Source organism: Pseudochaenichthys georgianus, unplaced genomic scaffold (genome assembly GCF_902827115.2).
Source record: "Pseudochaenichthys georgianus unplaced genomic scaffold, fPseGeo1.2 scaffold_901_arrow_ctg1, whole genome shotgun sequence".
Classification (NCBI taxonomy): domain Eukaryota; kingdom Metazoa; phylum Chordata; class Actinopteri; order Perciformes; family Channichthyidae; genus Pseudochaenichthys; species Pseudochaenichthys georgianus.
The window spans coordinates 15,001-40,504 of record NW_027263435.1 but is presented as its reverse complement, the minus strand read 5'-3'; the positions used below and the strand labels follow the sequence as shown (position 1 = coordinate 40,504).

The 25,504-nt window shown below is 50.4% G+C and overlaps 1 protein-coding gene across 1 annotated transcript in view; it reads left to right on the top strand.

The window, feature by feature from the left end:
• reck (reversion-inducing-cysteine-rich protein with kazal motifs) overlaps window positions 1-25,504 on the top strand; it is a gene marked incomplete at its 5' end in the record, with an annotated part of 50,376 nt that overhangs the window by 18,114 nt on the left and 6,758 nt on the right. Inside the window, 7 exons of the mRNA XM_034080135.2 lie at window positions 4,318-4,458; window positions 4,746-4,934; window positions 8,150-8,272; window positions 8,502-8,673; window positions 10,040-10,226; window positions 23,245-23,455; window positions 23,562-23,635. Of these exons, the coding sequence (XP_033936026.1) occupies window positions 4,318-4,458; window positions 4,746-4,934; window positions 8,150-8,272; window positions 8,502-8,673; window positions 10,040-10,226; window positions 23,245-23,455; window positions 23,562-23,635 (1,097 nt within the window). The remainder of the gene's footprint in view (window positions 1-4,317; window positions 4,459-4,745; window positions 4,935-8,149; window positions 8,273-8,501; window positions 8,674-10,039; window positions 10,227-23,244; window positions 23,456-23,561; window positions 23,636-25,504) is intronic.

Sequence of the window (25,504 nt, the reverse complement as noted above, 5' to 3'; positions counted from 1 at the left end):
GAGAGTACCCAAGTGTACCCGAGAGTACCCGAGTGTACCCGAGTTTACCTGAGAGTACCTGAGTTTACCTGAGAGTACCTGAGTGTACCTGAGAGTACCCGAGAGTACCCGAGTGCACTTGAGTGTACCTGAGAGTACCCGAGTTTAGCTGAGAGTACCTGAGAGTACCCGAGAGTACCTGAGTTTAGCTGAGAGTACCTGAGAGTACCCGAGTTTAGCTGAGAGTACCTGAGAGTACTTGAGAGTACCTGAGAGTACCTGAGTGCACCTGAGAGTACTTGAGAATACCTGAGTGTACCTGAAAGTACCTGAGAGTACCTGAGTGTACCTGAGAGTACTCGAGTGTACCCGAGAGTACCCGTGTGTACCCGAGAGTACCCGAGTTTACCCGAGTTTACCCGTGTGTACCCGAGAGTACCCGAGTTTAGCTGAGAGTACCCGAGAGTACCCGAGAGTACCCGAGAGTATCCGAGAGTACCCGAGTTTACCCGAGAGTACCCGAGTTTACCTGAGAGTACCCGAGTGTACCTGAGAGTACCCGAGTGTACCTGAGAGTACCCGAGTTTACCCGAGAGTACCCGAGTGTACCTGAGAGTACCCGAGTTTACCTGAGAGTACCCGTGTGTACCTGAGAGTACCCGTGTGTACCTGAGAGTACTTGAGTGCACTTGAGTGTACCTGAATTTAGCTGAGAGTACCCAAGAGTACCCGAGTTTAGCTGAAAGTACCCGAGTGTACCTGAGAGTACCCGAGTTTACCTGAGAGTACCTGAGTTTACCTGAGAGTACCTGAGAGTACCCGAGTGCACTTGAGTGTACCTGAGAGTACCCGAGTTTAGCTGAGAGTACCTGAGAGTACTTGAGAGTACCTGAGTGCACCTGAGAGTACCTGAGAGTACTTGAGAGTACCTGAGAGTACCTGAGTGTACCCGAGAGTACCCGAGAGTATCCGAGTTTACCTGAGAGTACCCGAGTGTACCTGAGAGTACCCGAGTGCACTTGAGTGTACCTGAGAGTACCCGAGTTTAGCTGAGAGTACCCGAGAGTACCCAAGTTTAGCTGAGAGTACCCGAGAGTACCCGAGTGTACCTGAGAGTACCCGAGAGTACCCGAGTTTACCTGAGAGTACCCAAGTGTACCCGAGAGTACCCGAGTGTACCCGAGTTTACCTGAGAGTACCTGAGTTTACCTGAGAGTACCTGAGTGTACCTGAGAGTACCCGAGAGTACCCGAGTGCACTTGAGTGTACCTGAGAGTACCCGAGTTTAGCTGAGAGTACCTGAGAGTACTTGAGAGTACCTGAGAGTACCTGAGTGCACCTGAGAGTACCTGAGAGTACTTGAGAGTACCTGAGAGTACCCGAGTGTACCCGAGAGTACACGAGAGTACCCGAGTTTAGCTGAGAGTACCCGAGAGTACCCGAGAGTACCCGAGTTTAGCTGAGAGTACCTGAGAGTACCCGAGAGTACCTGAGTTTAGCTGAGAGTACCCAAGAGTACCCGAGTTTAGCTGAGAGTACCTGAGAGTACCCGAGAGTACCCGAGTTTAGCTGAGAGTACCTGAGAGTACTTGAGAGTACCTGAGAGTACCTGAGTGCACCTGAGAGTACTTGAGAATACCTGAGTGTACCTGAAAGTACCTGAGAGTACCTGAGTGTACCTGAGAGTACTCGAGTGTACCCGAGAGTACCCGTGTGTACCCGAGAGTACCCGAGTTTACCCGTGTGTACCCGAGAGTACCCGAGTTTAGCTGAGAGTACCCGAGAGTACCCGAGAGTACCCGAGAGTATCCGAGAGTACCCGAGTTTACCCGAGAGTACCCGAGTGTACCTGAGAGTACCCGAGTGTACCTGAGAGTACCCGAGTTTACCCGAGAGTACCCGAGTGTACCTGAGAGTACCCGAGTTTACCTGAGAGTACCCGTGTGTACCTGAGAGTACCCGTGTGTACCTGAGAGTACTTGAGTGCACTTGAGTGTACCTGAGTTTAGCTGAGAGTACCCAAGAGTACCCGAGTTTAGCTGAAAGTACCCGAGTGTACCTGAGAGTACCCGAGTTTACCTGAGAGTACCTGAGTGTACCTGAGAGTACCCGAGAGTACCCGAGTGCACTTGAGTGTACCTGAGAGTACCCGAGTTTAGCTGAGAGTACCTGAGAGTACTTGAGAGTACCTGAGAGTACCTGAGTGCACCTGAGAGTACCTGAGAGTACTTGAGAGTACCTGAGAGTACCTGAGAGTACCTGAGTGTACCCGAGAGTACCCGAGAGTATCCGAGTTTAGCTGAGAGTACCTGAGAGTACCCAAGAGTACCCGAGTTTAGCTGAGAGTACCTGAGAGTACCCGAGAGTACCCGAGTTTAGCTGAGAGTACCTGAGAGTACCTGAGTGCACCTGAGAGTACTTGAGAATACCTGAGTGTACCTGAAAGTACCTGAGAGTACCTGAGAGTACCTGAGAGTACCTGAGTGTACCTGAGAGTACCCGAGTGTACCCGAGAGTACCCGTGTGTACCCGAGAGTACCCGAGTTTACCCGTGTGTACCCGAGAGTACCCGAGAGTACCCGAGTTTAGCTGAGAGTACCCGAGAGTACCCGAGAGTATCCGAGAGTACCCGAGTTTACCCGAGAGTACCCGAGTTTACCCGAGAGTACCCGAGTGTACCCGAGTGTACCTGAGAGTACCCGAGAGTACCCGAGTTTACCCGAGAGTACCCGAGTGTACCTGAGAGTACCCGAGTTTACCTGAGAGTACCCGTGTGTACCTGAGAGTACCCGTGTGTACCTGAGAGTACTTGAGTGCACTTGAGTGTACCTGAGTTTAGCTGAGAGTACCCAAGAGTACCCGAGTTTAGCTGAAAGTACCCGAGTGTACCTGAGAGTACCCGAGTTTACCTGAGAGTACCCGAGTGTACCTGAGAGTACCCGAGTGCACTTGAGTGTACCTGAGTTTAGCTGAGAGTACCCGAGTGTACCTGAGAGTACCCGAGTTTACCTGAGAGTACCTGAGTTTACCTGAGAGTACCTGAGTGTACCTGAGAGTACCCGAGTGCACTTGAGTGTACCTGAGAGTACCCGAGTTTAGCTGAGAGTACCCGAGAGTACCCGAGTTTAGCTGAGAGTACCCGAGTGTACCTGAGAGTACCCGAGTTTACCTGAGAGTACCCAAGTGTACCCGAGAGTACCCGAGTGTACCCGAGTTTATCTGAGAGTACCTGAGTTTACCTGAGAGTACCTGAGTGTACCTGAGAGTACCCGAGAGTACCCGAGTGCACTTGAGTGTACCTGAGAGTACCCGAGTTTAGCTGAGAGTACCTGAGACTACTTGAGAGTACCTGAGAGTACCTGAGTGCACCTGAGAGTACCTGAGAGTACTTGAGAGTACCTGAGAGTACCTGAGAGTACCTGAGTGTACCCGAGAGTACCCGAGAGTACCCGAGTTTAGCTGAGAGTACCTGAGAGTACCCGAGAGTACCTGAGTTTAGCTGAGAGTACCCAAGAGTACCCGAGTTTAGCTGAGAGTACCTGAGAGTACCCGAGAGTACCCGAGTTTAGCTGAGAGTACCTGAGAGTACTTGAGAGTACCTGAGAGTACCTGAGTGCACCTGAGAGTACTTGAGAATACCTGAGTGTACCTGAAAGTACCTGAGAGTACCTGAGTGTACCTGAGTGTACCTGAGAGTACCCGAGTGTACCCAAGAGTACCCGTGTGTACCCGAGAGTACCCGAGTTTACCCGAGTTTACCCGTGTGTACCCGAGAGTACCCGTGTGTACCCGAGTTTACCCGTGTGTACCCGAGAGTACCCGAGTTTACCCGTGTGTACCCGAGTTTACCCGAGAGTACCCGTGTGTACCCAAGAGTACCCGAGTTTACCCGTGTGTACCCGAGAGTACCCGTGTGTACCCGATAGTACCCGTGTGTACCCGAGAGTACCCGAGTTTACCCGTGTGTACCCGAGAGTACCCGAGTTTACCCGTGTGTACCCGAGTTTACCCGAGAGTACCCAAGAGTACCCGTGTGTACCCGAGAGTATCCGAGTTTACCTGAGTGTACCTGAGAGCACCCGTGTGTACCCGTGTGTACCCAAGAGTACCAGAGAGTACCCGAGAGTACCCGAGAGTACCCGAGTTTACCCGAGTTTACCTGAGTGTACCTGAGTGCACTTGAGTGTACCTGAGTGTACCTGAGTGTACCTGAGTGTACCTGAGTGTACCTGAGTGTACCTGAGTGTACCCGAGTTTACCCGAGTGTACCCGAGTTTACCCGTGTGTACCCGAGAGTACCTGAAAGTACCTGAGAGTACCTGTATTCCCCCCCCCCAGGTCCCAGCCCCCTGGGCAGCAGTGAGATGGAGGAGGTGGTCCACCCCTGTAACCCCAACCCCTGTCCTAGCTCTCACCTGTGCCAGGTGAACCGGAGAGGCTGCCTGGACCACAGCTGCCTGCCTCACCTGTGCCTGCCAGGTAACTACACTACTGCTTTATAATACTGTATATCTCTGTACCGGGTAACTACACTACTGCTTTATGATATTATAATACTCATGTGTGTGTGCGTGTATGTGTATGTGTGTGTGCGTGCGTGCGTGCGTGTGTGTGTGTGTGTGTGTGTGTGTGTGTGTGTGTGTGTGTGTGTGTGTGTGTGTGTGTGTGTGTGTGTGTGTGTGTGTGTGTGTGTGTGTGTGTGTGTGTGTGTGTGTGTGTGTGTGTGTGTGTGTGTGTGTGTGTGTGTGTGTGTGTGTGTGTGTCAGGCTGTAAACTAGGGGAAGCCTCAGAGTTCCTGGTCCTCCAGGACTCCAGAGTTCTGGTTCCTCTCCTCTCTGGGTCCTCTGGATGTCTTCAGGTCTGCAGCTGTGGAGTCAGCGGGCGTCTGGAGAACTGTGAGGAGACGCCGTGTGAGGAGAGCATGAGGAGCTGCAGCACCACGGGGGGTCAAAGGAGTGAGGCCTCTTGTTACTGTGGGGGAAGCATTACTGATGATAGAAACTAAGGATCAGACTAGCAATAGGTGGAAATCTATAGGATGTCTTTAACGGTCAGGTGAAGTCTGAAGGCTCCCAGCATCACAGCAGCTGCATGTGGAACATCAACACACACACATCAACACACATGAGAAACAAACAACAACATGCAACATCCCAGCTGAGGCCTGTCCCACGAAGCCGGATGTTCTCTTAGCGGCTTCAGGGTAACTCTGGGTTATCTGCCTCAACATCAGAACCCGGATCAGAGTACACTAAGTCCAGTCCGCGGCACATCACTTCATGATGTATCACATGTCTCCTGATCCGAGTCCCTGAGCGTGTCTGGCCGTGCAGCACTCACAGCGCCACAGACTGGAGGAGAAGCATCCAATCCAATCCAACTTTATTTATATAGCACTTTAAAAACCTTCAGACCAAAGTGCTGTACAGAGAGATAAGCTCACACAGCATCATATAAATACAAGATACAAACCAGAACAAACCAGAACAAACCAGAACAAACCAGAACAAACCAGAACAAACCAGAACAAACGTAATAATTAAAAAATAAATAACAGGCATATAATAAAAACAATAGACACTGAAAGCAAATAAAAGCAACACTCTTCTTGTCTCTGAGTGCTGAGGAGAAGAGGTGGTTTCAGACGGGATCTAGCAGTCGGTGTGGGAGCCTGTCTGATGAGCGAGGGCAGGTCGCTCCACAGGTTAGGGGCGGCAGCAGAGAAAGCACGGCCCCCTCTGCGCTGAGACTTTGTTGTTGGCACCCTCAGGAGCGACTGATCAGCTGACCTGAGAGTGCGAGTGGGCGTGTAGCTGTGTGACAGCTCAGAGAGGTAGGGCGGGGCCATTGAGGGCTTTAAAAGTAAATAAAAGAGTTTTAAAATGAATCCTCAAATGAACGGGCAGCCGGTGGAGTGAAGATAACATGGGGGAAATGTGCTCGTGTGTGCGTGTGCCAGTTAGGAGCCGTGCTGCTGCATGTTGCACCCTCTGGAGGCGAGCGAGGGAGGATGCACTTATCCCCATATAGAATGCATTACAATAATCCAAGCGGGAGGTGACGAAGGCATGGATTACAGTTTCAAAGAGGTCACTATTTAAAAAAGGCTTTATTGTGGCTAGCTGCCTGAGGTGGAAGAGGCTGTTTCTAACACCTGCCTTGGTCTGGCGGTCCAGCTGGAGTTCAGGGTCCATCTCTATCCCAAGATGTGTGACGGTAGGCCTGGTGGAGTGGCCCAGGGGTCCTCCGTCTACAGGAGTGGTCCGAGGGGCACCAAAAACCATCACTTCGGTTTTGTCATCATTTAATTTAAAAAAGTTGCATGACATCCAGGACGTAATGTCTTCAAGGCAGTTTAACAGCGGTCTAACTGAATATGAGTCATTCTTTTTAAGTGGCACCTATAATCGTCTGCATAGCAGTGGAAAGCGATGCCGTGCTTCCTAAGAATGGACCCAAGAGGGAGCAGCTACAGGGAGAACAACAGGGGGCCTGACACTGAGCCCTGTGGAACCCCACAAAGGAGAGGAGCAGACGAGGACTCAGAGTCCCCAAGGCTGACGCAGAAAGTCCTACCAGTCAGACACGACCTAAACCATTCGAGGGCTTTGCCCCTAATGCCCACCCACTGCTCCAAACGAGCTATCAGGATCTCATGGTCCACTGCATCAAAAGCGGCCGTTAGATCAAGGAGTAAAAGGATAATGCATTCACCCGAGTCTGTTGCTAAAAGGATATCATTAAAAACTCTCAAAAGAGCTGATTCCGTGCTGTGCAAGGTTTTAAAACCAGATTGGAAGACCTCGAGTACCTTGTGCTCTTCCAGAAAAGCGAGAAGTTGACTGTATACAATCTTCTCTAGGATTTTTGACATAAAAGGTAACTTGGAAATGGGCCTAAAGTTTGCAAGAACTGTGGGATCCAGACTAGGTTTCTTAATAAGTGGTTGTACAACGGCATGTTTCCAATTTTCCGGAACAACCCCTGTGAGCAGACTGCTGTTAAAAACGTCAAGAACAAAAGGTCCTATAGTGGGGAATACCTCTTTAAAAAATCGAGGAGGGACAGGGTCGATTGGAGAACCAGAGGGCTTTATTTTGGAGACAATCTCCTGCACAGAGGACAGAGTCATATCTCAGAACGGTCAAACAGCAAAGCAGGGGGCAGAGACAGAGGTGTCGTCTGATGGAGCAGTGATTTGAGTCCTAGTTGAAGTGACTTTATTAATAAAAAATTGAAGAAAATGTTCACAGACTGCGGGGGAGGTCTCCACACAGGTAGTCTGAGGGGCATTAAGAGCCGAATCTATTGTCTGAAATAGTACACGAGGTTTGTGACAGTTTAAAAGAATGATGTCAGAGAAATGTTTTCTTTTTGCCTCTTTTACAGTTTTCTGGTAGAGACGCCAACACTGCCTCAGCATTTGAAAAGACACTTGTAGTTTGTCCTTATTCCATCTTCTTTCAGCTCTACGGCATTCACGTCGGGCAGCACGGGTCGTGGCATTGAGCCAAGGCTCGGATTTAGTTTTGGGTCGCCTTGTTTTTAATGGAGCCACAGTGTCCATAGCAGCTTTACATGTGGAGTGAAACCCTAAGCTCCTCCGTAGTGTTAGACATAGGCTCGTGGATAAGCATTACTTTAGCAACACGTTGAGGAAACTCTGAGTCAGAGGTGGTGAGAGTCAGACGGTGTGTTAGACGGGCCGTGATATCATGAACCTGCTGATGGACGCATTCCAACACTTGTTCTGCTCCAGCTGTGTTCACCTTGCAGCTGCAGCTCTGAGGCTTTGATCCTGATCAAGTGTTTCAGTCATGTGCCACTAGAGGGCAGCAGAGTGACGGCACATTCACACCTACAGCGGGGATAACATTCATATCATCTGACTTACTGCTTTCCTTTCTCCTGAACTTAATCATGTGTCTCTGTGTGCGTGTGTGTGTGTGTGTGTGTGTGTGTGTGTGTGTGTGTGTGTGTGTGTGTGTGTGTGTGTGTGTGTGTGTGTGTGTGTGTGTGTGTGTGTGTGTGTGTGTGTGTGTGTGTGTGTGTGTGTGTGTGTGTGTGTGTGTGTGTGTGTGTGTGTGTGTGTGTGTGCGCGCGTGTGTGCGTGTGTGTGTGTGTGTGTGTGTGTGTGCGTGTGTGTGTGTGTGTGTGTGTGTGTGTGTAGGTCACGGCTCCTCCTTCTCGATCAACTGTCGCTCCTGCTTCTGTTTCTCTGGAGAAACGATCTGCTCCAAGAAACCCTGCCTGACCCCCCACAGCTCTGAGGACGAGAGGAGGCTCTTCACAGGTGTGTGTGTGTGTGTGTGTGTGTGTGTGTGTGTGTGTGTGTGTGTGTGTGTGTGTGTGTGTGTGTGTGTGTGTGTGTGGTGTGTGTGTGTGTGTGTGTGTGTGTGTGTGTGTGTGTGTGTGTGTGTGTGTGTGTGTGTGTGTGTGTGTGTGTGTGTGTGTGTGTGTGTAATGCATGTATCTCCCACACACACTTTTACACACGTTATACTGTATGTATATTGTTGCAGGTCTCCCGTGCAGCTGCCCTCATCACTTCGTGCCGGTCTGTGCTTCTAACGGTCGGACCTACCCCAGCGCCTGCGTCGCTCGATGTCTCGGATTCTCAGACCAGAACTTCCAGTTCGGACGCTGCAGACTCAGCGACCCCTGCAGAGGGAAGCCCTGTAGCAGGAGCCTGAGGTGAGGCTCCTTTCCTTACCTCCTCTGTCCTTACCTCCTTCATCTCTCAGTGACCCCTTCAGAGGGAAACCATGGTTGCGGTCGAATAGTCCATTTAGCTCCGGAACCTTCCTGACGGAGTGAAATGACCCGGAAGTCCCTCAGTGGCAGCCACCATAAGAGCCGTTCCAATTCTCTAGTCTAGATGAGAGGAAAGGAGGTTTCAAACTTCCTTTATAGCCTCCTTTAGCTTAGGAACCACTGGACCTCCCTCACCGAAAGGAGAGGAGAAAATGCTGCCCCACAATGCATTGCAGCCGCAGCATTTGCCGTCAGAAATGATATCATGAAAGTTACGGTGCTTATTAAGCTTTTTAAAACGTAGGTGCTAAGTTCCAAAGTGCTTTGTTCTGAACGTTCATCAGTATTATAATAAAGAGAGAAATGTGAACGTTAGTTTTTACTGAAATGATCAAATAAAGTCTCTCAGTCTTCACTGAGCTGTGTGGGGTTTGTTCAGCTTCTAGAGATGTCTGAATGGTGATATACACAGAGACAGATGTTCAGGACTAACGTTCATAATAAATACATCTGTATTGATTTAAGATCTTTTCATCAATCATACGTGTTGGATCATTGGTGTTAACGTGGACCGGAGGGAGAGGGGGACGAGCAGAAGTTTCACTTTCCTTTTTATCTCAGTTCCAGCTTTGGTCCTGAAGAATCTGTTTCTCTTTGTCCACGTTCATAAAGCAAAGCAGCAGCATCAGAGCACGGTGCAGAGTCTCTAGATGAGTTCACAGGAGTCCCTCGTTCTTATTGAACATCCATGTTGTAGTCCGCTGTAAAGAAAACTGTGGTTTCCATGGTTTCCCCACAGCAGCAGACGCACACAATGACGTCCGCTGGCGCATCAGAAACACGTCGATAGTGAAGTGCAGTCGATTCTCTAAAGTACCGCAGTCTCTTCTCCTAAGTCCTTTTGAATTCTCCTATCCACTATCCCTTAACCCCGTGACCTTTCCCTCAGAGGTCAAGGAATAGACGATAGGGTTAGACGATAGGCGCTGATTGTTGGACTATCCGACCGCAACCCATGTAGCAGGAGCATGAGGTGAGAGTCCTTCCCTATCTCCTTTCCTCCTTTCCTCTGTCCTTATCTCCTTCTTCCTTATCCTCTAACAAGTTGTACAACAATATCCTGTACATGTACCATTGATGGTGTTATTATAAATATCTGAGTGTGTGTGTGTGTGTGTGTGTGTGTGTGTGTGTGTGTGTGTGTGTGTGTGTGTGTGTGTGTGTGTGTGTGTGTGTGTGTGTGTGTGTGTGTGTGTGTGTGTGTGTGTGTGTGTGTGTGTGTGTGTGTGTGTGTGTGTGTCCTCAGGTGTGTGTCCCGGTATGCAGTGTGTCTCTCTCTCTCCTCAGAGTGTCCTCAGTATGAGTGTGTCGCTCGCCCCTCATGCGACCGCAGCATCGTGCAGCCGGCCTGCGACACAGATGGCCTCGTGCACTCTTCCACGTGCACGCTCCTGCATGCCGGAAAGACCCTGGCCTACCTGGGACCCTGCCAGGTAATTATATATCATATAATATATAATATAATATCCCAGGTGATAACAGAGTGTCTTCCTATATGATACACCTCTTATATCCTATTAGAGATATATCCATCCCATAATAGCCCTTTCAGTCAGACAGCTCACGTGTTTCTTTAACATGTTTATTAGAAGCAGCATGTAGTTGAGTTTGGCGTCTAGGCTCGGCCTCATCACTCCACAGATATACATAGCACGATGAGTGATGATTAGATAACTACCCCCCCGAGCCTACAGGTGGAAGCTGGGGTGGAGCTGGGTGGAGCTGGGGGGGGTGGTGGTGGTGGGGGGGGTGTAGCTGGGGTGGTGGTGGGGTGGAGCTGGGGTGGAGCTGGGGTGGTGGTGGGGTGGAGGTGGGGTGGAGCTGGGGTGGTGGTGGGGGGGTGGGTGGGGTGGAGCTGGGGGTGGTGGTGGGGTGGAGCTTGGGGGGGTGGTGGGGTGGAGCTGGGGTGGTGGTGGGGTGGTGGGGTGGAGCTGGGGGGGTGGTGGGTGAAGCTGGGGGGTGGGGGTGGGGGTGGAGCTGGGGGGGTGGTGGGGTGGAGCTGGGGTGGAGCTGGGGGGGTGGAGGCTGGGGTGGTGGTGGAGTGGAGCTGGGGGGGTGGTGGGGTGGAGCTGGGGTGGTGGTGGGGTGAGCTGGTGGGGTGGTGGGGGTGGGGCTGGGGTGGTGGTGGGGGAGGGGGGGTGGTGTGGGGTGGAGTGGGGTGGTGGTGGGGTGGTGCTGGTGGGTGGTGGGGTGGTGTGGGGTGTGGTGGGGGGGAGGTGGGGGGGTGGTGGGGTGGTGGGGGGGTGGTGGTGGGGTGGTGGGGTGGTGGGGGGGTGTGGGGTGGAGCTGGGGGTGGTGGTGGGGTGGAGGGAGATGGGGGGGGTGGTGGGGTGGTGGGGTGGTGGGTTGGTGGTGGGTGGTGGGTGGTGGTGGGGGGGTGGTGGGGTGGTGGTGGGGTGGGGGGGGGGTGGTGGGGTGGGGGGGTGTTGGGGGGGTGGTGGGGGCAGCGAGCAGCAGCGGCGTGGGAGTAGCTACAGCAGCTGCAGCAGCAAGCGATGCATGGAGAGATCTGCAGGTTAAATAGAGGCGTATGAAGGAGGCTCTGATTGGTAGAGCGGCACGGGGCGTTATGTATGAAAGCATGAAGTGCTCGAGTTGACTGCCGGAACCAGCTCGCAGGCTTCGCCCATGTCTCCTCAGGACGGGTGCCGACGTCCCGCGCCAGTGTGCGGTCGAACGGAGAGACCTACAGCACAGTGTGTGAGGCGTTCAATGACCGCGTTGCCGTGGACTACCAGGGCTCCTGCCACGCTGTGGGTCCTGTCTCTGAGGGTGCCCGGAGACTGCCTGCAGCGGGGGTGTCCTGCCCCCCCCCTCCTCCCCCCCCGCACTGCACCCCCCTCACCCCCCCCAGGTGGAGAAGGAAACACACCTGTATTAACCTGTGTGACTTTAGTGCATGCTCACCTGTGCATGTGTTCCTGACATCTGACCCCTGTTGACCTCTGACCTCTGACCCCCCAGGAGCTGCTGTCCTATCTGTGCTGCCATGCTGCAGATCCTCCTGAACCAGGAGCAGATCAACACTTTCGCTAAGGTACACACACACACACACACACACACACCACACACACACACACAACACACACACACATCACACACACACACACACACTATATACTGCAAAGTATCCCGTAAGTTATGAATGTGTTAATAATAAAGAGTTCATATTAAACTCATGAATAATGCAGATTCTGTGATCAGGTGTAGTTCCAGGTGTTGACCACTGGAGGAAGCCATACATCCAGGCAGCCTCTATCACAGCGCTGTAATAGATATATAGTCAGGGTTGGGAGGGTTCCTTTGTGAATGTAATCAGTTACTGAATACATGGCTCTGAAAGTAATCCGAATACAGTTTACAGCTACGTGTCTTAAAAACGTAATCAGATTACTTTTGGATTACTTCTTTTTTCATCACAGATGGGTATGTGTTGGTGAACAGGAGACACACAAAGCAAAAGGAAACTGAACGTGTTTTACTGTTTTAATGGCGTATCAAGAGCAACTGAAACATCACATCTGAAAGGATGCAACAACATAATACACTCTCTGGGGATGCAGCTTGGGATGTGAGGAGTGAGGAGTGAGGAGTGAGGAGTGAGGAGTGAGGAGTGAGGAGTGAGGGACACGGCTTTGACCGGGCGTGTCGCCTTCTGTCCGGCCAGTGTCGGCAGGACAAGAATTAAAATGTGGAAACTCGGACTTCATCTTAAGGACATGTCGGCCAGGGGGGCAGAGCTGTAGTTTAGGCACGGATCGGCAAAAACAAGAGTGGTGTGCACCATCTGCCTCGATCCATGTACATGTCCGTGACTCTCTCAGTGTCCGCTGCTGCTCTGGAGAAGCAACGCCTCCTTCCCTTCATGACCTCTGCAGCGCCGGGAGGGTTCAGCCTCTGGGAAGACGAGTGCGACCGCCTTCGCTGTGTGTACCTTCAGAGTCATAAGGCTAAAGAGCGCAGGCTGATGTGTTTTAACCACACACCACACACACACACACACACACACACGTCTTAAACGCAGACTTCTGGTCCTCCATGTTTCGCTCAGCGGACCCGCGATTTTTTCAAGCGCTCCCTTTCCGGTCCGTCTGCGCGGTAACAGGTTGTGTCGCTTGATGATTCGGCTGTTCCTTTAGTGATGAATATACATGTTGTGAGGAAATCTTTCCACCAATAACTCAATAAGTATTCCAAACTGTATTCACTTCAGGTTTACGAGAGTAACTGTAATCAGATTACTCGTTTTTCAAATGTATCGTGAGCTGAATACAGTCACTTGATGGTGTGTTCTGATTACGTACCACGTGACATGTATTCCGTTACAGCCCGACCCTGATGCAGTATATCTATATATATATATATATATATATATATACAGTGGCGGCTGGTGGAACATATTTTTGGTGGGGCTATTGATAGAGTGAGTAAAAAAAATGTTTTGGGAGAAATGACCTTAATCAGGACTTCTGGTGTCATGGCGCGTTTCCAGTGCAGCGCGGAGCTCGCTTTAATGCTGCGTTCAGACCGGAACGCGATGCGAATATTCGCTTCGCTCTAAACCAGGGGTGTCAAACTCAATTTCATCGCCGGCCACATTCGCATAAAGGTTGCACTCAAAGGGCCGGTTGTAACTATATAAATATATAATATATATATATATATTATATAAAATAATGTGTTACATTACATCATTGCCTCTGAATTGGATTATTATCGGACAGGGTAATAACTCAGTAATGAACTCCGTCTGAAAGCAGAAGTCCAGGGCAAATAATTGCAAGTCTCTTCAGTGCCATGTCACAAAACGAGATGCATTGTGGGACATGTAGTTTATGGGCAACCTGCTTCTGTAAAGCGGCACGTAACCATATAATAAACGTATTATATTCTTTGCAAGCTCTTGCGGGGCCACAGAAAATGAAGTCGCGGGCCGGATTTGGCCCCGGGCCTGGAGTTTGAGACTCCTGCTAAACACTCCTATCGCATCGCTGTAGTCGCTCGAGTTTCACCGCAGCTGCCAGCTGTGTTTACTCGCATCATTCAAACAGACGCTGGCTCGGGAGCTACAACGAGATGAACACATCTGCGACCGTGATTTGTTAATTTTGTTTAAATTTTAATGGGTTTTTCTAAATGATTGAAGTAACAACACACGGATACCGGTTTAGTAACACCATGAGTTAACGCTTTGAGTCTGCAGACAGACGGCAGAGGAAACCTTTACAATGCGTGTTTTCTGAATGGAGATCGGCCAAGCTAACGTTATATATGCTCCTGACCGTCCCACACTCACAGCACGGCCTCCAGACATAAGCAGCGACTGTGTTCTCCATGACTCAGGCAGTCTGTGGGCTGGACTGGTTTTCACTTCAGTCTGGTTCCTGAACAGATCGTATCTGTCCCCGGCTGTTTGAGAGCAAGCATGTGAAACAACAGATAGCATCTACCTGTTAGCATCCAGCTAGCCACGTGAGAAGCCTCGTTGATACGTGTTGTCTTTTTCACGAGCCTGTGTGATATATACGAATCGGGTTGGTACGGTCCAAGGTCTCTAAGTATCAATGTATCTCCCAAACGTCTCCTTTCCAAAGGATTGGAGAGTAGCTCTTGGGCGGACCGAGGTCGGCGACTCCACCTGCACACCATTCTCATCCAATACTGCGTCACCTTGGTTACTCACGAGTCTAAAAAACAAATCACGTCAACACACGTAAGCAACACGGGCGCCAACGTGAGCGCCCACGTGACCAACATATTTGACGGCGTGATTGGCTGAAATTATGTTTCGGCGGCACAGTTTACTATTGAGACTTTTGCAGCGTGCTGGTTGCTGCTGGTTGGCTCTGGGCTCCGCCCCGTAATGATAAAATGCCACGGCAAGGCCAGGCAGGAAGGAAAGGTTATCAGTAACTTTAGGCATCGGAAACACCATTTTAAACGAGATGTATTGTAGATTATACATTTTGTGATACTAATTGTATGATATTTACCTTTTCATTAAAAATTAAAATATATATTTTTAAATATATATTTTTTATTTAATATTTTATTTTAATTTATTTTGTATCTGGCAGAGGTGGGGCGGCGCCCCTAGCGCCCCTATGGGCCGGCCGCACTGTAATATATATATATATATATACACACAGCTACATTGCAGGGACTGAATGCACCCGTTTGAACCAAACAGTACGTTACTCCATCATTTAACACAGAGAGAATCAGAGCCCGGGCGATGCTGCGGTGACGAGAACACAGAACAAGTTGAAAACAATAATAGAAGTTATTAATAGTGTTGTTGTTGTTGTTGTTGTGTTTAGCTGAACGGCAGCCCAGTGACAGTGCGAGGCGTCCTCCTGGTCTCCGTCCTCTCGTCTCCGTCCCGCAGTGCGACGTCTTCGGGTTCCTGAGCATCGACAAGACTCTGGTGGTGATCATAGCTCCAAGAGTACCCGAGTTTAGCTGAGAGTACCTGAGAGTACCCGAGAGTACCTGAGTGTAGCTGAGAGTACCCAAGAGTACCCGAGTTTAGCTGAGAGTACCCGAGAGTACCCGAGAGTACCCGAGTTTAGCTGAGAGTACCTGAGAGTACTTGAGAGTACCTGAGAGTACCTGAGTGCACCTGAGAGTACTTGAGAATACCTGAGTGTACCTGAAAGTACCTGAGAGTACCTGAGTGTACCTGAGTGTACCTGAGAGTACCCGAGTGTACCCAAGAGTACCCGTTGTACCCGAGAGTACCCGAGTTTACCCGAGTTTACCCGAGTGTACCCGAGAGTACCCGAGTGTACCCGAGTTTACCCGTGTGTACCCGAGAGTACCCGAGTTTACCCGTGTGTACCCGAGTTTACCCGAGAGTACCCGTGTGTACCCGAGAGTACCCGAGTGTACCCGTGTGTACCCGAGAGTACCCGTGTGTACCCGATAGTACCCGTGTGTACCCGAGAGTACCCGAGTTTACCCGTGTGTACCCGAGAGTACCCGAGTTTACCCGTGTGTACCCGAGTTTACCCGAGAGTACCCAAGAGTACCCGTGTGTACCCGAGAGTATCCGAGTTTACCTGAGTGTACCTGAGAGCACCCGTGTGTACCCGTGTGTACCCAAGAGTACCAGAGAGTACCCGAGAGTACCCGAGAGTACCCGAGTTTACCCGAGTTTACCTGAGTGTACCTGAGTGCACTTGAGTGTACCTGAGTGTACCTGAGTGTACCTGAGTGTACCTGAGTGTACCTGAGAGTACCTGAGTGTACCCGAGTTTACCCGAGAGTACCCGAGTTTACCCGTGTGTACCCGAGAGTACCTGAAAGTACCTGAGAGTACCTGTATTCCCCCCCCCCAGGTCCCAGCCCCCTGGGCAGCAGTGAGATGGAGGAGGTGGTCCACCCCTGTAACCCCAACCCCTGTCCTAGCTCTCACCTGTGCCAGGTGAACCGGAGAGGCTGCCTGGACCACAGCTGCCTGCCTCACCTGTGCCTGCCAGGTAACTACACTACTGCTTTATAATACTGTATATCTCTGTACCGGGTAACTACACTACTGCTTTATGATATTATAATACTCATGTGTGTGTGCGTGTATGTGTATGCGTGTGTGCGTGCGTGCGTGCTGTGTGTGTGGTGTGTGTGTGTGTGTGTGTGTGTGGTGTGTGTGTGTGTGTGGTTTTGTGTGTGTGGTGTGTGTGTTGTGTGTGTGTGTGTGTGTGTGTGTGTGTGTGTGTGTGGTGTGTGGTGTGTGTGTGTGTGTGTGTGTTCAGGCTGTAAACTAGGGGAAGCCTCAGAGTTCCTGGTCCTCCAGGACTCCAGAGTTCTGGTTCCTCTCCTCTCTGGGTCCTCTGGATGTCTTCAGGTCTGCAGCTGTGGAGTCAGCGGGCGTCTGGAGAACTGTGAGGAGACGCCGTGTGAGGAGAGCATGAGGAGCTGCAGCACCACGGGGGGTCAAAGGAGTGAGGCCTCTTGTTACTGTGGGGGAAGCATTACTGATGATAGAAACTAAGGATCAGACTAGCAATAGGTGGAAATCTATAGGATGTCTTTAACGGTCAGGTGAAGTCTGAAGGCTCCCAGCATCACAGCAGCTGCATGTGGAACATCAACACACACACATCAACACACATGAGAAACAAACAACAACATGCAACATCCCAGCTGAGGCCTGTCCCACGAAGCCGGATGTTCTCTTAGCGGCTTCAGGGTAACTCTGGGTTATCTGCCTCAACATCAGAACCCGGATCAGAGTACACTAAGTCCGCGGCACATCACTTCATGATGTATCACATGTCTCCTGATCCGAGTCCCTGAGCGTGTCTGGCCGTGCAGCACTCACAGCGCCACAGACTGGAGGAGAAGCATCCAATCCAATCCAACTTTATTTATATAGCACTTTAAAAACCTTCAGACCAAAGTGCTGTACAGAGAGATAAGCTCACACAGCATCATATAAATACAAGATACAACCAGAACAAACCAGAACAAACCAGAACAAACCAGAACAAACCAAACAAACCAGAACAAACGTAATAATTAAAAAATAAATAACAGGCATATAATAAAAACAATAGACCACTGAAAGCAAATAAAAGCAACACTTACTTGTTTCTGAATGAGGAGAAGAGGTGGGTTTTCAGACGGGATTTAAAAACAGTCAGTGTGGGAGCCTGTCTGATGAGCAAGGGCAGGTCGTTCCACAGTTTAGGGGGGCAGCAGAGAAAGCACGGTCCCCTCTGCGCTTAGACTTTGTTTTTGGCACCCTCAGGAGACTGATCAGCTGACCTGAGAGTGCGAGTGGGCGTGTAGCTGTGTAACAGCTCAGAGAGGTACGGCGGGGCCATTCAGGGCTTTAAAAGTAAATAAAAGAGTTTTAAAATGAATCCTCAAATGAACGGGCAGCCAGTGGAGTGAAGATAAAATGGGGGAAATGTGTGTGTGCGTGTGCCAGTTAGTAGCCGTGCTGCTGCATTTAGCACCATCTGGAGGCGAGCAAGGGAGGATGCACTTATCCCCATATAGTGCATTACAATAATCCAAGCGGGAGGTGACGAAGGCATGGATTACAGTTTCAAAGAGGTCACTATTTAAAAAAGGCTTTATTTGGCTAGCTGCCTGAGGTGGAAGAAGCTGTTTTTAACAACTGCCTTGATCTGGCTGTCAAGCTTGAGTTCAGGGTCCATCTTATCCCAAGATTTGTGATGGTAGGCCTGGTGGAGTGGCCCAGGGATCCTAGGTCTATAGGAGTGGTCCGAGGGGCACCAAAAACCATCACTTCGGTTTTGTCATCATTTAATTTTAAAAAGTTGCATGACATCCAGGACTTAATGTCTTCAAGGCAGTTTAACAGCGGTTTAATTGAATATGAGTCATTCTTTTTAAGTGGCACTTAATCGTCTGCATACAATGGAAAGCGATACCGTGCTTCCTAAGAATGGACCCAAGAGGGAGCAAATACAGGGAGAACAACAGGGGGCCTAACACTGAGCCCTGTGGAACCCCACAAAGGAGAGGAGCAGACGAGGACTCAGAGTCCCCAAGGCTGACGCAGAAAGTCCTACCAGTCAGATACGACCTAAACCATTCGAGGGCTTTGCCCCTAATGCCCACCCACTGCTCCAAACGAGCTATCAGGATCTCATGGTCCACTGTATCAAAAGCGGCCGTTAGATCAAGGAGTAAAAGGATAATGATAATGCATTCACCGAGTCTGTTGCTAAAGGGATATCATTAAAAACTCTGAAAAGAGCTGATTCCGTGCTGTGCAAGGTTTTAAAACCAGATTGGAAGACCTCGAGTACCTTGTGCTCTTCCAGAAAAGCGAAAAGTTGACTGTATACAATCTTCTCTAGGATTTTGGACATAAAAGGTAACTTGGAAATGGGCCTAAAGTTTGCAAGAACTGTGGGATCCAGACTAGGTTTCTTAATAAGTGGTTGAACAACGGCATGTTTCCAATTTTCCGGAACAACCCCTGTGAGCAGACTGCTGTTAAAAACGTCAAGAACAAAAGGTCCTATAGTGGGGAATACCTCTTTAAAAAATCGAGGAGGGACAGGGTCGATTGGAGAACCAGAGGGTTTTATTTTGGAGACAATCTCCTGCACAGAGGACAGAGTCATATCTCAGAACGGTCAAAAACAGCAAAGCAGGGGGCAGAGACAGAGGTGTCTTTTGATGGAGCAGTGATTTGAGTCCTAGTTGAAGTGACTTTATTAATAAAAAATTGAAGAAAATGTTCACAGACTGCAGGGGAGGTCTCCACACAGGTAGTCTGAGGGGCATTAAGAGCTGAATCTATTGTCTGAAATAGTACACGAGGTTTGTGACAGTTTAAAAGAATGATGTCAGAGAAATGTTTTTTTTGCCTCTTTTACAGTTTTCTGGTAGAGACGCCAACACTGCCTCACACATTTGAAAAGACACTTGTAGTTTGTCCTTATTCCATTCTTTCAGCTCTACGGCATTCACGTCGGGCAGCACGAGTCGTGGCATTGAGCCAAGGCTCGGATTTAGTTTTGGGTCGCCTTGTTTTTAATGGAGCCACAGTGTCCATAGCAGCTTTACATGTGGAGTGAAACCCTAAGCTCCTCCGTAGTGTTAGACATAGGCTCGTGGATAAGCATTACTTTAGCAACACGTTGAGGAAACTCTGAGTCAGAGGTGGTGAGAGTCAGACGGTGTGTTAGACGGGCCGTGATATCATGAACCTGCTGATGGACGCATTCCAACACTTGTTCTGCTCAGCTGTGTTCACCTTGCAGCTGCAGCTCTGAGGCTTTGATCCTGATCAAGTGTTTCAGTCATGTGCCACTAGAGGGCAGCAGAGTGACGGCACATTCACACCTACAGCGGGGATAACATTCATATCATCTGACTTACTGCTTTCACTTTCTCCTGAACTTAATCATGTGTCTCTGTGTGCTAGTGTGTGTGTGTGTGTGTGTGTGTGTGTGTGTGTGGTGTGTGTGTGTGTGTGTGTGTGTGTGGTGTGTGTGTGTGTGTGTGTGTGTGTGTGTGTGTGTGTGTGTGTGTGTGTGTGTGTGTGTGTGTGTGTGTGTGTGTGTGTGTGTGTGTGTGTGTGTGTGTGCGCGCGTGTGTGCGTGTGTGTGTGTGTGTGTGTGTGTGTGCGTGTGTGTGTGTGTGTGTGTGTGTGTGTGTAGGTCACGGCTCCTCCTTCTCGATCAACTGTCGCTCCTGCTTCTGTTTCTCTGGAGAAACGATCTGCTCCAAGAAACCCTGCCTGGCCCCCCACAGCTCTGAGGACGGAGAGGAGGCTCTTCACAGGGTGTGGTGTGTGTGTGTGTGTGTTGTGTGGGTGTGTGTGTGTGTGTGTGTGTGTGTGTTGTGTGTGTGTGTGTGTGTGGTGTGTGTGTGTGTGTGTGGTGTGTGTGTGTGTGTGTGTGTGTGTGTGTGTGTGTGTGTGTGTGTGTGTGTGTGTGTGTGTGTGTGTGTGTGTAATGCATGTATCTCCCACACACACTTTTACACACGTTATACTGTATGTATATTGTTGCAGGTCTCCCGTGCAGCTGCCCTCATCACTTCGTGCCGGTCTGTGCTTCTAACGGTCGGACCTACCCCAGCGCCTGCGTCGCTCGATGTCTCGGATTCTCAGACCAGAACTTCCAGTTCGGACGCTGCAGACTCAGCGACCCCTGCAGAGGGAAGCCCTGTAGCAGGAGCCTGAGGTGAGGCTCCTTTCCTTACCTCCTCTGTCCTTACCTCCTTCATCTCTCAGTGACCCCTTCAGAGGGAAACCATGGTTGCGGTCGAATAGTCCATTTAGCTCCGGAACCTTCCTGACGGAGTGAAATGACCCGGAAGTCCCTCAGTGGCAGCCACCATAAGAGCCGTTCCAATTCTCTAGTCTAGATGAGAGGAAAGGAGGTTTCAAACTTCCTTTATAGCCTCCTTTAGCTTAGGAACCACTGGACCTCCCTCACCGAAAGGAGAGGAGAAAATGCTGCCCCACAATGCATTGCAGCCGCAGCATTTGCCGTCAGAAATGATATCATGAAAGTTACGGTGCTTATTAAGCTTTTTAAAACGTAGGTGCTAAGTTCCAAAGTGCTTTGTTCTGAACGTTCATCAGTATTATAATAAAGAGAGAAATGTGAACGTTAGTTTTTTACTGAAAATGATCAAATAAAGTCTCTCAGTCTTCACTGAGCTGTGTGGGGTTTGTTCAGCTTCTAGAGATGTCTGAATGGTGATATACACAGAGACAGATGTTCAGGACTAACGTTCATAATAAATACATCTGGATTGATTTAAGATCTTTAGTTCATCAATCATACGTGTTGGATCATTGGTGTTAACGTGGACCGGAGGGAGAGGGGGACGAGCAGAAGTTTCACTTTCCTTTTTATCTCAGTTCCAGCTTTGGTCCTGAAGAATCTGTTTCTCTGTTGTCCACGTTCATAAAGCAAAGCAGCATCAGAGCACGGAGCAGAGTCTCTAGATGAGTTCACAGGAGTCCCTCGTTCTTATTGAACATCCATGTTGTAGTCCGCTGTAAAGAAAACTGTGGTTTCCATGGTTTCCCCACAGCAGCAGACGCACACAATGACGTCCGCTGGCGCATCAGAAACACGTCGATAGTGAAGTGCAGTCGATTCTCTAAAGTACCGCAGTCTCTTCTCCTAAGTCCTTTTGAATTCTCCTATCCACTATCCCTTAACCCCGTGACCTTTCCCTCAGAGGTCAAGGAATAGACGATAGGGTTAGACGATAGGCGCTGATTGTTGGACTATCCGACCGCAACCCATGTAGCAGGAGCATGAGGTGAGAGTCCTTCCCTATCTCCTTTCCTCCTTTCCTCTGTCCTTATCTCCTTCTTCCTTATCCTCTAACAAGTTGTACAACAATATCCTGTACATGTACCATTGATGGTGTTATTATAAATATCTGAGTGTGTGTGTGTGTGTGTGTGTGTGTGTGTGTGTGTGTGTGTGTGTGTGTGTGTGTGTGTGTGTGTGTGTGTGTGTGTGTGTGTGTGTGTGTGTGTGTGTGTGTGTGTGTGTGTGTGTGTGTGTGTGTGTGTGTGTGTGTGTGTCCTCAGGTGTGTGTCCCGGTATGCAGTGTGTCTCTCTCTCTCCTCAGAGTGTCCTCAGTATGAGTGTGTCGCTCGCCCCTCATGCGACCGCAGCATCGTGCAGCCGGCCTGCGACACAGATGGCCTCGTGCACTCTTCCACGTGCACGCTCCTGCATGCCGGAAAGACCCTGGCCTACCTGGGACCCTGCCAGGTAATTATATATCATATAATATATAATATAATATCCCAGGTGATAACAGAGTGTCTTCCTATATGATACACCTCTTATATCCTATTAGAGATATATCCATCCCATAATAGCCCTTTCAGTCAGACAGCTCACGTGTTTCTTTAACATGTTTATTAGAAGCAGCATGTAGTTGAGTTTGGCGTCTAGGCTCGGCCTCATCACTCCACAGATATACATAGCACGATGAGTGATGATTAGATAACTACCCCCCCGAGCCTACAGGTGGAAGCTGGGGTGGAGCTGGGGTGGAGCTGGGGGGGTGGTGGGGTGGTGGGGTGTAGCTGGGTGGTGGTGGGGGTGGAGCTGGGGTGGAGCTGGGGTGGTGGTGGGGTGGAGGTGGGGTGGAGCTGGGGTGGTGGTGGGGGGGTGGTGGGGGTGGAGCTGGGGTGGTGGTGGGGTGGAGCTGGGGGGGTGGTGGGGTGGAGCTGGGGGTGGTGGTGGGGTGGTGGGGTGGAGCTGGGGGGGTGGTGGGGTGAAGCTGGGGGGTGGTGGTGGGGTGGAGCTGGGGGGGTGGTGGGGTGGAGCTGGGGTGGAGCTGGGGGGGTGGAGCTGGGGTGGTGGTGGAGTGGAGCTGGGGGGGTGGTGGGGTGGAGCTGGGGTGGTGGTGGGGTGGAGCTGGGGGGGTGGTGGGGTGGAGCTGGGGTGGTGGTGGGGTGGAGCTGGGGGGGGGTGGGGTGGAGCTGGGGGTGGTGGTGGGGTGGAGCTGGGGGGGTGGTGGGGTGGAGCTGGGGTGGTGGTGGGGTGGAGCTGGTGGGGTGGTGGGGTGGAGCTGGGGTGGGTGGTGGTGGGGTGGTGGGGTGGAGCTGGGGGGGTGGTGGGGTGGAGCTGGGGTGGTGGTGGGTGGGGTGGAGCTGGGGGGGTGGTGGGGTGGTGGGGTGGAGCTGGGTGGTGGTGGGGTGGAGCTGGGGGGGTGGTGGGGTGGTGGTGGGGTGGAGCTGGGGGGGTGGTGGGGTGGAGCTGGGGGGGTGGTGGGGCAGCGAGCAGCAGCGGCGTGGAAGTAGCTACAGCAGCTGCAGCAGCAAGCGATGCATGGAGAGAGATCTGCAGGTTAAATAGAGCGGCGTATGAAGGAGGCTCTGATTGGCTGTAGAGCGGCACGGGGCGTTATGTATGAAAGCATGAAGTGCTCGAGTTGACTGCCGGAACCAGCTCGCAGACTTCGCCCATGTCTCCTCAGGACGGGTGCCGACGTCCCGCTCCAGTGTGCGGTCAGAACGGAGAGACCTACAGCACAGTGTGTGAGGCGTTCAATGACCGCGTTGCCGTGGACTACCAGGGCTCCTGCCACGCTGTGGGTCCTGTCTCTGAGGGTGCCCCGGAGACTGCCTGCAGCGGGGTGTCCTGCCCCCCCCTCTCCCCCCCGCACTGCACCCCCCTCACCCCCCCAGGTGAGAGGAAACACACCTGTATTAACCTGTGTGACTTTAGTGCATGCTCACCTGTGCATGTGTTCCTGACATCTGACCCTGTGACCTCTGACCCTCTGACCCCCAGGAGCCTGCTGTCCTATCTGTGCTGCCATGCTGCAGATCCTCCTGAACCAGGAGCAGATCAACACTTTCGCTAAGGTACACACACACACACACACACACACACACACACACACACACACACACACACACACACACACACACACACACACACTATATACTGCATAAAGTATCCCGTAAGTTATGAATGTGTTAATAATAAAGAGTTCATATTAAACTCATGAATAATGCAGATTCTGTGATCAGGTGTAGTTCCAGGTGTTGACCACTGGAGGAAGCCATACATCCAGGCAGCCTCTATCACAGCGCTGTAATAGATATATAGTCAGGGTTGGGAGGGTTCCTTTGTGAATGTAATCAGTTACTGAATACATGGCTCTGAAAGTAATCCGAATACAGTTACAGCTACGTGTCTTAAAAACGTAATCAGATTACTTTTGGATTACTTTCTTTTTTCATCACAGATGGGTATGTGTTGGTGAACAGGAGACACACAAAGCAAAAGGAAACTGAACGTGTTTTACTGTTTTAATGGCGTATCAAGAGCAACTGAAACATCACATCTGAAAGGATGCAACAACATAATACACTCTCTGGGGATGCAGCTTGGGATGTGAGGAGTGAGGAGTGAGGAGTGAGGAGTGAGGAGTGAGGAGTGAGGAGTGAGGGACACGGCTTTGACCGGGCGTGTCGCCTTCTGTCCGGCCAGTGTCGGCAGGACAAGAATTAAAATGTGGAACTCGGACTTCATCTTAAGGACATGTCGGCCAGGGGGGCAGAGCTGTAGTTTAGGCACCGGATCGGCAAAACAAGAGTGTGTGCACCATCTGCCTCGATCCATGTATTCATGTCCGTGACTCTCTCAGTGTCCGCTGCTGCTCTGGAGAAGCAACGCCTCCTTCCCTTCATGACCTCTGCAGCGCCGGGAGGGTTCAGCCTCTGGGAAGACGAGTGCGCACCGCCTTCGCTGTGTTTACCTTCAGAGTCATAAGGCTAAAGAGCGCAGGCTGATGTGTTTTAACCACACACACACACACACACACACACACACACACACGTCTTAAACGCAGACTTCTGGTCCTCCATGTTTCGCTCAGCGGACCCGCGATTTATTTTCAAGCGCTCCCTTTCCGGTCCGTCTGCGCGGTAACAGGTTGTGTGCGCTTGATGATTCGGCTGTTCCTTTAGTGATGAATATACATGTTGTGAGGAAATCTTTCCACCAATAACTCAATAAGTATTCCAAACTGTATTCACTTCAGGTTTACGAGAGTAACTGTAATCAGATTACTCGTTTTTCAAATGTATCGTGAGCTGAATACAGTCACTTGATGTGTGTGTTCTGATTACGTACCACGTGACATGTATTCCGTTACAGCCCGACCCTGATGCAGTATATCTATATATATATATATATATATATATATATACAGTGGCGGCTGGTGGAACATATTTTTGGTGGGGCTATTGATAGAGTGAGTAAAAAAAATGTTTTGGGAGAAATGACCTTAAATCAGGACTTCTGGTGTCATGGCGCGTTTCCAGTGCAGCGCGGAGCTCGCTTTAATGCTGCGTTCAGACCGGACGCGATGCGAATATTCGCTTCGCTCTAAACCAGGGGTGTCAAACTCAATTTCATCGCCGGCCACATTCGCATAAAGGTTGCACTCAAAGGGCCGGTTGTAACTATATAAATATATAATATATATATATATATTATATAAAATAATGTGTTACATTACATCATTGCCTCTGAATTGGATTATTATCGGACAGGGTAATAACTCAGTAATGAACTCCGTCTGAAAGCAGAAGTCCAGGGCAAATAATTGCAAGTCTCTTCAGTGCCATGTCACAAAACGAGATGCATTGTGGGACATGTAGTTTATGGGCAACCTGCTTCTGTAAAGCGGCACGTAACCATATAATAAACGTATTATATTCTTT